Consider the following 12,051-nt stretch of genomic DNA (forward strand, 5'->3'; position numbering starts at 1 on the left):
TGGAGGTGATTTCTCCTTCATTTGATCTCATAGTGTTCTATATTCCTTATCTACTTATCATCTTCTAATTTACATTTATTTGTGTATATGTCTTATGAGAAGCTGTGCATCTTAGTGGATAGAGACCTGGTTTCAGAGCCAGGAAGAACTGGGCTCAAATCCTGCCTTTGGCAAACTGGATCTGTGACTCTGGAAATTTTTGGCAGTTCTCTGCAGAGAAAGCACTTCGGTATAGGGAGTTTCCTTTTGGGAATTCTCTATATGAATGAAGTCACAGATCCAGTTCCTATCCCTACATGTCTTATTATCCTTATAGATTTTCAATTCCTTGAGGGTAATAATAATGTCTTATTAATCTCTAATAGCCACTTAATATTTATTGAATCATGAATAAATAAGATCAACCCAAAGGAGGTTATAGGATGGTAAGGGCTTAGTATTCTGTGAATGTTTCTGAGTGGGCTTATAGGCAGAATTATAGGCTTATAGGCAGAACTTTCCAGTCATGTCCTGGGCATATGTGGGCTATCTCCTACTGACCCTTTCTCTCTGGGTTTCTCTTTGACTAGCTTTGGACAAGCAGAGTCAGATGCAGAATGATGTACTCTACCAAGTGAGTAATGAAGAGGGATAAGGGTGGGAGGGATGAAGCTAAGTCTAGGGGATTAAAGAGATTTGATAGTGGATTGTATGGGGTGGGGACTGGGAATTTAGTAACAGATGGCACGAGAGAAACACGAACACATAGCTTTGATCTCTTTGGGGCTCTGGATTGTAAAGAGATTTCTTCTTTTTCAAAAGAAAAAACACAAGAAATTGTTTTTTTTTTTTTAACACCTGACCTTACTTTTTCTTCTCTTTATCTTTTAGCCGCTCAGAGATCGAGATGACAACTCATATAGCCACATTGGAGGCAAACGACCTAGGAACAAGTGAGCGCTGCAACTTATGACTTGGAACAGTACCCCAGCTACATGCTAACAACTGTCTTTCCCAATTATTTAGTCAATAAAATTCTCCACTATTTCACTCAGTCAATGCCTACTTGGGCTCTGCCTGGTTCCTATAAAGGGAATAGGGAATATGTGGGTTCTTTCAAGCCCCTGGTCTTGCCCACTATGAATTTGTTCTGAGTTTCAGCCTCATCCCTGTCTTTCTTCTCTAGGGCGTAGACAGGATGATGGTAGCCAGTCATTCCCAACTCAGATTTCTAGTACCTGGTCTAGTCCTGGAGTATCCCCAGACTAAGAACAAATAGTAAACTTATTCCCCCCTGCCTCAGCCCTATACATAACTCTTCCTGTGATCTCCCTTCCTCCCTCCAGCTGGGTGGAGGGTTCTGAGTTCCTGTAGCAGGGCCACACAAGCAGTAGTGGTTTCCATGATGTCACGAACGGGGCCAACATCAAGCGGACCCCCTAGGACTAAGTTCCTGTTGAAACTCTTGGGGGAGGGAGAGAGGAGGTAAACAGTTTTCTAGTCTCAGCAGAAGGGCAGATCTCACTCAGCTTTGTTCTCCATCTCCTATTTTGCTTTCTCTTGTTTCTTGCTTTAATTCTATTCTCCTCTTAGCTCCCACAAGCCTGGCTGTTGAATTAGGGCTATAACATTAAACAACTGCCCCCTGACAGATACAAACAGGCAGTTTTCACAAGAGGGAATATAAGCTATTAGCATTTATCTGAAAGAGTACTCCAAATCCCAAATAAGAGAAGTTAAAATGAAAATGACTCTGTAGTTTTACCTCACAATCCTATGATTGATTAAGATAACAAAAGACGAAAATAGCCAATAGAAGGGTGGGAGGAGGATGACGCACTCATATATTGTTGATGGAACTATGGGCTGTTCCTACCATTCTGGAAAGCAATTTGGAACTTTACTCCTCCTCCCAAATCAAGAAACTGTATGTGAGGTAATTAACCCAAAGAGGTCAAAGATAGAGAGAAAGCACTTCTGTGTACTGAACTTTTTATCATAGCAAAGAATTGGAAACAAAATGGGTACCCATTAGTTGGGGAATAATGGAACACATTGTGATATATGAATATAATGGAATATTATTGCACAATTAGAAATGACAAATATGACAAATTCATAAAAACCTGGGAAGACTTTGATGAATGGATACAGAGTGAAGTGAGAAGCATCAAGAGAATAATCTCCACAATCACGATATTGTATTGGCTTCAACAGTGTCAAGGAAAATAATTTTGGAAGACCATAGAACTTGGATCAATGAAGAGACCAATCATGACGTTAGAAGACTGATGAATCATGCCACTCACCTCTTAGCAGAGAACTGGTGGACTAGAATTGGATAATGAGACAGCCTTTAAAGAATTCTTTCTTGGTTATTGTGAATTTAATAAGCACTAATGAACATGAACATTTCAATATACAAAGAATTAAGAGGATTATATCCAAAACTTTTCATTTCTTTACATCATTTGTTTTTAAGTGCACATTAAATTTAACATGTTAGCAATAAAACTGCCTACTTGTCTATTTTACCAGTATGAATTTCCTCCTGCTTTCTGTGTATTTTTAAAATGTTTCATTGATGCTCTTTTCTTTCTTTTCTTATTATTTTTGCATCACTAATGCCAACCTATTCCCCTTTCCCTCACTATTGTAAATAAGTATCATCATGCAAAATAAACTCACATATTGACATTGTATGAAAACGTACGTCTCATTCTGGACCTTTAGTCTATCACTTTTTTTTTTTTTGCCTAGAGCCAGAAGGCATGATTCTCATTAATATTCTTTTTTAAAATTATTATTATTATTTTTAAAGCAATCAGGGTTAAGTAACTTGCTCAAGGTTACACGGCCAGTTATTTCTGGGTGTGGTGCTGAGTGTCTGAGCCCAGGATTCGATCCAGGTCATCCCAACACTGGAGCCGGTGCTCTTACTCGCTGTGCTACCTGGCCGGCCCTCTCATTAATATTCTGAAGTATTTGTGATTCTGAACTTTGTGTCTGTTGTTCTGAAGTTATTTTTATTACATTGATCAGAACTGCAAGGTCTATAGATTGCTTTCCTTTATGTCAATATAGACATTATAAAAGTTACTCTCCTGGTCTTGTTCACTTTAATCAGTATAGGTTCATATAAAGTCTCCCTAGTTTTCCTTCAATCTTTCATTTACCCAATTTCTTATTGGGTACAATATTCTTTCTTTGTTTTTTTTTTCCCTCTGTAGCATCTTTATTTTATTGATTAATTTTATTTTTTATTCCAAACTTAAGCACCAAAAAAAGAACATTTCCATACAATCAGAATAAAAAGGGGGATTCTTTATGAAACTATGAATCTTTATATCATACTGCTAACTTTTATTCTTAAAAAGTATATAATAAATTCAGCACCTTATTTTCAAGGTTGTCCTACTTGTCTACTTTCCTCTAAGTTTCCTTGTGTTCTACTCTGTGCATTTTAAAAAATGTTACAGTGGCTCTATTTTTTTTTCCATCACTATTGCTCACTTCCTTTTTCCTACCACCTTTCCCTTATTAACCACCTGTAAGAAAGAAAAGGAAAAAAAACCCAACTTGTAACAAATAAGCATGATTAAGCAAAATGAAGTCTCACAATGACCATATCCAAAAATGCATGTCTTTTTATATACCTTGTGTCCATCATACTTCATTATCGATCCTCTGGAGGTGTGATTGGTTAGTGCTTTCATCAGAGTTAAATTGTTTTTCTTTATACTGTTGTCCCTGTATAAATTGTTTTCTTGGTTCTTCTCACTTCATTTCACACTGGTTTATCATTTCTTACAGCTCAATAATATTTCATTACATTAGACACAATTGGTTCAGCTATATTCTTAGGTAGTCTAAGAGGAGATCTTAGGTGCTCCCTTAGCCTCTAGTTTTTTCCTCCCTCCTCGACCTTTTAATTCTCATTCCCCCTCACTTTAGGATCAAGAAGTTTGTTTTGCTTGTGACTATGTCTTCCAAGGAATGATTCTTCCTTTTAAACTCAAATCCCTTCTAATTCTGCATTTCTGTTGAGTTTGATGTATTTCAATACTAAACTGTATGTTTTCAACCCTCCCTTGTCTATTTCAGGTAAGAGTGAACTTTATCTTATGTTCATTCCCTCTGCTCCTTCTTCCATGTTTGCACACTCTTCTTTTCACACACCCCAGCAATAAGTGGCAAGTTCCATCTCTTTCTATCTCCTTTCTACTTTAGTATATTCCTTTTACCTTTGTTTCTTTTTCTTCAGTTCTAACCCTCAGGGTAGAACCAATCTCCTCCCTCTCTGTTTTTCTTATTTAACTTACTCAATATCCTTTGAAAACAATAAGGTTTTGAAGGGATACTGTTTCTTTCCCCCTAATTAGAATGTTAGTACTACATCTTCATAAAGCTCCTTCTAATTACTCAAATAAATTTATCTTTCTAAGTTTTCCTCGACTCTTATGTTTGTATTTCAATGTTCCTACTCAGTTGTAGTCTTTTTTATCAGAAATTTTTGAAAATTCCCATTAAAGGTCCATTTTTTCCCCTTATAGGACAGGGATTCTAAACTTTTTTGGTATCATGAGGAGATTAGTGATGAAATTTTTGGATTCCTTCTCAGAATGTTATTAAATACATAAGACAAAATACATAGCATCACATAGGAAACCAATTGCATTGTAATTATTATAAAATGTATTTTTAAAGAAGTTCATGGACTCTGAGTTAAGAACTGCTATTATTCATTAAACTTCCTCAGTTTTTTAGGATAAGTTGTTACCTTGATCGGGTTTGCCCTTCAGAATATCGTATTCCAAAATTTCCTCTATTTTTTTAGTGGAAGTTGTCAGATCTTGTATGATCCAGACTATGGTTCTTTGGTACATGAACTGCTTCTTTTTGGATACTTGTAAGATTTTTCTTTGATGTAAGGTTTCTGGATTTTGGCTATGGCATTCCTGGGACTTTTCCTTTAGGGCTTCGTTTTAGAAAGTGATTAGTGGAGTCTTATTATCTTTACTTTTCCTTCAGCTTCTAATAGATCTAGGCAGTTTTCATTGATAATTTCTTGACATACATTGTTAAGGTTTTTTAAAAAATCATGGTTTTTCAGGAAGTCTAATGAAATTTTAATAATCTTTTATTCATTTTTTTTTAAGCAATCGGGGTTAAGTAACTTGCTCAAGGTTACACGGCCAGTTATTTCTGGGTGTGGTGCTAAGTATCTGAGCCTGGATTTGATCCCCAGGTCATCCCGACACTGGAGCCAGTACTCTTACTCGCTGAGCCACCTGGCCGCCCCCTTTTATTCATTTTCTAGTTCAGTTGTTTTTGATGTCAGATATCTTACATTTTCTTCTATTTTTCAATCTTTTGATTTTTTAAAAATATATTGCTATCTAATGGAGTCATTTATTACCATTTGCTCTATTCTAGTTTTTAGGGATTCCATTTCTTGGATAATGTTTACCACTTTTTCTTCTAATCTACTTATACTTCTCTTAATTCTTTCCTCAGGATTTTTACTTCATTTTAATATGTTTTTCATCTATTGCTTCATTTTTTCTAGGTATTCATGTTCTGGTGGAAAATTTATTTTTTCCTTTGAGTCTCTGATTGCAATTATTATAGAGTCTGATTTGTAATTTATGATATTCGATGATGATGTTTTCTTTGATTTATTCATCTTTCCAGCTTTTATTCAAGAAATAGGATTTTTACCAGAATCTAACTCTGGCCTGTGATGTACTCATGGATGGTATGGTCATCTCTACTTGATCATTCCTAGGGTCCCCTATGTTCTTGCACTGGAGTTCAACTCCCCTGGATCTTTGGGATTCAGGTACTGTTGTTAAGACCTCACATTCTCTGGCCCTAGGCTATCCCACTTTGAGTGCTGTTGTACTATGATAGTCTGATACCACATCGATGACTTCTAGCTGTTGTTTTCCAGTGTTTCAAAGGTGCCCACCTACAAGGTTTCTCAGGGTAGCTGTTGGCATTTACTGCATTCAGACATAAAGTGTTGTAGGCTATATGTGTTTCTGGTCAATCCTGGTTGACCTGGGAGGCTACTCTGTGCTGGCTTTTGTTTTGGTATTGGGGCCTGGCTGAGTTTTTGTAGTTCAGGAGAAGATATCACTTACCACAATTTCTCATTAGATTTCTTGATCATTATCTAGCCTGGTGGGAACGTCAGAGTTTTTCTGAAATAACTATGTGGGAATTTGGTAGCCTGCCTCCATTCAGGCAGCCACCTTATAATTTCATTACATTCACATGAAACAATTTGGTCAGTCAATACTCACTTTGTTTCTGGTTCTTTGCTTCAATCAAAGGTGCTGTTTACAAAAATTTTGCACATATCAGCTCTTTCCTTTTCTCTTGAACCTCTTTGGAATACATGACATGGGATAGCTGAGTTAAACGGCATGTACAATTCAGCTACTTTTTAATGTATAGTTCCAAAATGCTTTGTAGAATGGTTGGACCAATTCACAGCTCTACCAGCAGAACACAAATGTGCCTGTTCTCCACCTGCCCTTCCAACAATAGTCATTTTCATCTTTTGTTAGTTCTGTTAATGTTTGTGGGGTAGAACTTCAGAATTGCTTTAATTTACATTTTTCTTATTAATAGTGGTATAGAAATTTTTTTTAATGACTTTAAACAGCTTCTTCTGATAACTGTCTTTCACGTCCTTTGACCATTTATTTGTCCATTGGGGAATGGTTTTTCTTCTCATATATTTGTATCAATATATCTTGAATATCAAATCTTTATCAGAGAAATTTGCTATAAAGGTTTTTCCCCCCCAGGTAACTGTTTCACTTCTACTTCTAACTACTGATTCTGTTTGAGGAAAAGCTTTTCAATTTTATGTAATTCAAATTATCCATTTTTATCACTTTTGATTACCTCTATCCCCTATTTGGTAAAGAATTCTGCCTCTATAGTTGTAAAAATATCTCCTTCTTGAGATATGTATTTTCGGACATGGTGAGTATGATGAATGGTATAAATATTGATTATACCTATTTTCTTATGGGGAAGAGGTGACTTGTATTTTATCAGAAGGGAAGGGAGTGGTTAATAGATGGGTAGTGATAGATACATAAAAAAGAAAAACATTAAAATATTCAGAGGAAAACAAAAATAAGTTCACAAAAGGACATGAATGGCAATCTTGTTAATACCTTGTTAAATTTAATACTTTTAAAATAAACTACATACAGCAGAAGTATACATGGTTTTGTATACAATTCTATTCTTTGCTTTTCTTTGTATACTGCAATATGTGAGTTTGTTAATGATTGCTGAAGAAAATTAAAAAAGAAAAAGAATAATCAGAGTGGCTCTCCTCTGGACCATTTCTGGATGAAAGAGGAGAACTGACATAGAGAGCAGTGGTACCTGGGTTGGGGTTTGATTTGAAAAGTCATGAGATGGTGAGTGGAGAAATGGGGTAGTATATTGGCATATATTTCCCAGTAGAAATAGCAATACCAATTTGATTATATTTCCAAAGCTGAAAGGTGAGGTGGAGGAAAGGAAGGGAGGCTAATAGTCCCAGTGGGAGGATTAAAGTCCCAGTGGATGGAGTTTCAGGAATGAAAAGGTTCAAAGTCCCACAGAGAGTGATCTCTGGCTGGAGAGAACCATGGCAGAATGGATGGGCAGAAGATGACCAGGGTGTAAAGTGAAGCATGAGACACCTAAGGATAGATAGAGCCATTATTTGCCCCCAGAATTGCAATAGCAGTAGTAAGAAAAGCAGCATGGTTTAATGGAAAGAACGTTAGACTTGGAGTTAAAGGGTTTGGGTTCAAATCCTGGTTCTGCCACTTATTATCTATGTGACCTTGTGTAAATCACTTCCCCTCTGGCTTTCAGTTTTCCTAATCTATAAATGTAGAGCATTGGCCTGGAAGTAGTTGATTTTTAGGATCCTTTCCATCTCCTATGATCCTGTAGTCCTGTGGAAGTAGGAGTGGACCTGGCTGAGATCTTTCTAGGAGTAGTTTAAGTTGCCACTACCCTACAGAGAAAAAGGAGCTGAAATTAAACCAGGGGTGGGGAACCTGTGGCCTTGAAGTCACATGTGGCCCTCTAGGTCCTCAAGTGAGGCCCTTGGAATGAATCCAAACTTCACAGAACAAATTCCCTTAATAAAAGGATTTGTTCTGTAAAACCTAGATTCGTTCAAAGGGCTGCACCTATAAACCATAACCCTGGATTAAACCATAATATCCTTTTAGCTGGACATGTTAGGCAGGTAAGAACCCTTTGAGTTGATTTGATTGCCTGACTGTTCCTCAGACATGACACTCCATCTCTTGACTCAGGAGTTTTCACTGTCTGTCTCCATGCCTAGAATGCTCTTCTCATCTCTACCTTAGTTTCCCTGGCTTCTTTCAAGTCTTAAAGTCCCTTCTTTTGCAAAAAGCCTCTCCCAATCCTCCTTCACTCCTCTGAGATCACTTCCAATTTATCCTATAGCCTTGTTTATTTGCACATTGTTGTTTGCATGGAGTCTCTGCCATTAGACTATGAGCTCCTTGAGAGCAAGGACTGGTGGTGTTTTTTATTTGTTTGTTTTTGGCTTTCCTTTGTTTCCCCAGTGCTTAGCACAGTGCCCAGCACATATTAAGTACTTAATAAATACTAGTTGACTGACTGGATACAGGATATTCATTATTCTGGATGAGATTACAATTGGTTGTTGTTCAGTTGATTCCAACTCTTGGGGTCCAACCAAGTTGTGTCCAACTCTTGGTGACCCCATTTGGGGTTTTCTTGGCAAAGATACTGGAGTGATTTGCCATTTCCTTCTCCAGCTCATTTTACAGATGAAGAAACTGAGGCAAACAGGATTAAATGACTTGCCTAGGGTCACACAGCTAGGAAGTGTCTGAGGTCAGATTTGAACTTAACTCCTTAGTGCTCTAGGCAATTCTCCAAGACTATCAGTCGTATAGAAGTTGCCAACCATCACTGGTAGAAGGAGATTCCCTATACTAAGAAAATCATAGGTCTGGTTCCCATCCCCATGTACTTATCTCCCTTTGGCATATGTACTTCTCAAGAGAAGGGATTGTTTCCTAGCCCAGTTAATGCCTGGCACAGAGTAAGCACTTAATAAATGTTTGTTGATTGATGAACTAGTGAGTTGTTTCTGTAAATTAGGCATATCAATGCATTCTGAGGACTCCTGGCCCTTTTGATCCATCTGCAGCTGAACTCTCCAACATGTGTTGTCTTTCCCAATTAGCGTGTGAGCTGCTTGAGAGCAGGAACTGTTATCTTTTTGTATCTGTATCCCCAGTACTTAGCACAGGGCTTGGCACACAGTATAAATGCCCTTTCATTCATTCAGTGATCTGAAATCCTTTAACACTCACCATCTGTGCTCCTCATCTGATTCCAACCAACTACTAGGAAGCAATGTTGTGTAATTATTATTATTACTATGACATAGCATCTCTTGAGTTGTGATTCTTCTTTTATTTATTTGCTTATCTTTTCAGATTCATATATACTGTCTCTCCAGCTAGATTATAGTTTTGTCATGGGCAGGAATTTTGTGTTTTCCTATTTTTTTTAAATGCCCCTACAACACCTACCACTATGCTTCTCAAGCTGCTAAACCAAGCAACTACAATTTGGAAAAAGGGTTAAAATGAGGAGAAAACCTTCAAGGGGCCCTGAAGCACAGCTGCAAATCATGTCATATGACTACCCAATGTAGTCAGCAGCAGTGAGACACAGGGTTTGGAGAGGCTTCTCTTGCATCTCTGAAGGATGCAGTTACGATTGGTTAGGGGTAAATATTATTGAGAGCCACAATGGAAAAAGTGTGTATGGTATTAAGGATCACTCATCTACTGATCAGGCACTAGCCTTTTTAACTGCAACTAGTCAAAAACCACTCTGTTGTAGGTAGGTTGGTACTCTGTCAGTGAAGAGAATTTGACAGGACAGGAAGAGCATAATGAAGACAGTCTTGGGAAGCCTGGTGAATATGATAGGGAGACTTCAATCTTCCCACCCTGGGAGGTCTTCCGGGGAGAGTGAGAGAAGACACCCACTTCCCCCCAGGGCACTCTTTGCCTTCAAGGGCTGGCTGTTGTTGCTGTTGCTTTCTCACACTCATTTTCTCTCAGAGATCAGTAGCCCACATCCTGCCCCATCTAACCTCGGCTTTGCTTTAGCTTTGAAGCTGCCATTTCCTCTGCAGAAGAGAGGAGCCCCATTCCTGCTCAGGCCCTCTCTAGAGCCTCTGATTAGTTGTCATTGGTGAGATCTTTGTGAAGAGTGTTATAAATAAGTGCCTGTTGCCTGTTCTTGGATTGTGAGATCCTCTTACCCCAGAGTCCCTCTGCCTTTTTCCTTTCATCCCTCTACCTCACCTCCCATGCTCTTGGCTCTAGAGGTCTTCTTTTTCCTGGGTTTTCTGTCCCCTTGGTGACTGTGACCTGAATCCAGCTTTTTTCCCATCCTTCATAAGCAATCCTTTCCTCCCTCAGGTGTTACTTTCATTTATAGGAAACTTTTGGTTGCTAAAACCCTGCCCCTTTTAAAAACTGAGGCTGAAAAAGTCAACCCATCAGTAGCTTTATCCAATCATGGCTGGGAGTTTTGTGACAAGAGGCCCCAGGGGACAGGGGAGAAAGAGCTGGATTTGAGCACAGGCTCCACTACTTTCTAGTTCTCAGTCTTTGAATAAGTTATAATAGACTCACAGACCCTCAGGACTTTAAGGGTCTCCAGAGCTCATCTAGTCAAACCTGTAACTGAACAGGTGCCCTTATCTCCCAAAAATGGTTCTCTTGCCACCTATCAAAGTCTTCCAGGAAGAGGGAGCTCATTAACTTGCAAGAGAGGTCATTTTACTCTGGAATAGCTCTAACTGTTATTAAGTCTTTCCTTAAGCAGAGCTGAAATCTTTCCCTCTGCATATCCCATCCATTGCTACTAGCTTATTCTTCTTGGGCCAAGAAGATCATGCCTTAGATCTCTTTCTCCTGAAAGTCCTTCAGAGAGTTGAAGATATCAATCACACCAGCATTGTACAAGTGGATTTAAAATTAGGGCATTTGTGCTGAAATCCCAGTTCTGTCATTGTGCAACTTTGGGTAAAGCACAATTTCTCTGGGTCCCTGTATCCTCATCTATAAAACAAAGAATTTGGTTTCTTTGAGTTCTAAACTTATGTTCCTCTGATTCCCACCCAAGTAATTTCCTTCCATTAATCCTTAGATGGCATGGTTTTTAGCCCCATGTGATCATCCCAGTGGTCTGTCTTTGGATGATCTCAAGCTCATTAATGTCCTTTCCAAACTGTGACACCCAGAACTGAATACAATAAAGCATTGATCTGGAGTTGGAAAGCCCTGGTTTGAATTCCAGCTATATTATATACTATTTGTGCCACTTTGGCAAGTGACTTTAATGTCTCTGGAGCTCAGTTTCCTCATCTATAAGATGAGGCAATTAGACAAAATCATCTCTCAGATCCCTTCTAGCTTCCATTTCATGACTCATATGGTGTGATCATAGCTGAGTACAGCAGAATCTCTACTTCTAGATACCATGCTTCTATTACTTTAATCACATCAGCTTCTTTTTGGAGGCCATGTCACACTGTTGACTCATACTGAGCTTCCAGTACACTAGAACCCCCAAGTTGCTTTAATGTAAACTACATGAAAGTGGATATGAGGTACCTAACCATGCCTTCCTTCATCCTGGACTTGTGTAATTGATTTTTTGAACCCAAGTATAATATTTTACATTTATGCCTCTTAAATTGCATTTTATTATAGTCTATCCTGTTGAGATCTTTTCAGATCTAAAGTCTGTCATCCAATATATCAGTTATTCCTAAAAGCGCTGATAAGGTTTATAATTTGATAAATAGGACATCTATGTCTCCACCTAAATGGAGACATGATAAAGAACCAAAGACAGATTCTTGATGCATGATACTAAAGACTTCATATCATATTGATCATTATTTCATTACTCCCTAGTCTTTCAATTAATTCCAAATCCAACTAAGTTCACCTAGCT

General features: G+C 38.1%; 2 protein-coding genes across 4 annotated transcripts in view; one reads left to right on the forward strand and one right to left on the reverse strand.

Annotated features, from left to right (window-relative positions):
* Window positions 1-2,669, forward strand: part of CD3D (CD3 delta subunit of T-cell receptor complex) — a 20,082-nt gene extending 17,413 nt beyond the window's left edge. For 2 of the 3 annotated variants that reach the window (XM_069066671.1, XM_069066673.1), the window contains exons 5-7: window positions 570-613; window positions 871-932; window positions 2,197-2,669. In XM_069066671.1, coding sequence (XP_068922772.1) covers window positions 570-613; window positions 871-932; window positions 2,197-2,227 — 137 coding nt within the window. In that variant the 3' untranslated portion in view covers window positions 2,228-2,669. Of the gene's footprint in view, window positions 1-569; window positions 614-870; window positions 1,039-2,196 lie in introns of those variants that run through there. The other variant, XM_069066672.1, reaches the window with a different exon arrangement.
* ATP5MG (ATP synthase membrane subunit g) overlaps window positions 1-9,036 on the reverse strand; it is an 84,497-nt gene extending 75,461 nt beyond the window's left edge. Inside the window, exon 1 of the mRNA XM_069066680.1 lies at window positions 9,024-9,036. The gene's annotated coding sequence lies outside the window, so the exon portion shown is untranslated. The remainder of the gene's footprint in view (window positions 1-9,023) is intronic.
* Window positions 9,037-12,051: the final 3,015 nt, after the last annotated feature.

The sequence above is a fragment of the Petaurus breviceps genome, unplaced genomic scaffold, assembly GCF_028583685.1.
Source record: "Petaurus breviceps papuanus isolate PSGF00001 unplaced genomic scaffold, PetGlider_PUasm1.0 90723, whole genome shotgun sequence".
In the NCBI taxonomy this organism is placed as follows: Eukaryota; Metazoa; Chordata; class Mammalia; order Diprotodontia; family Petauridae; genus Petaurus; species Petaurus breviceps.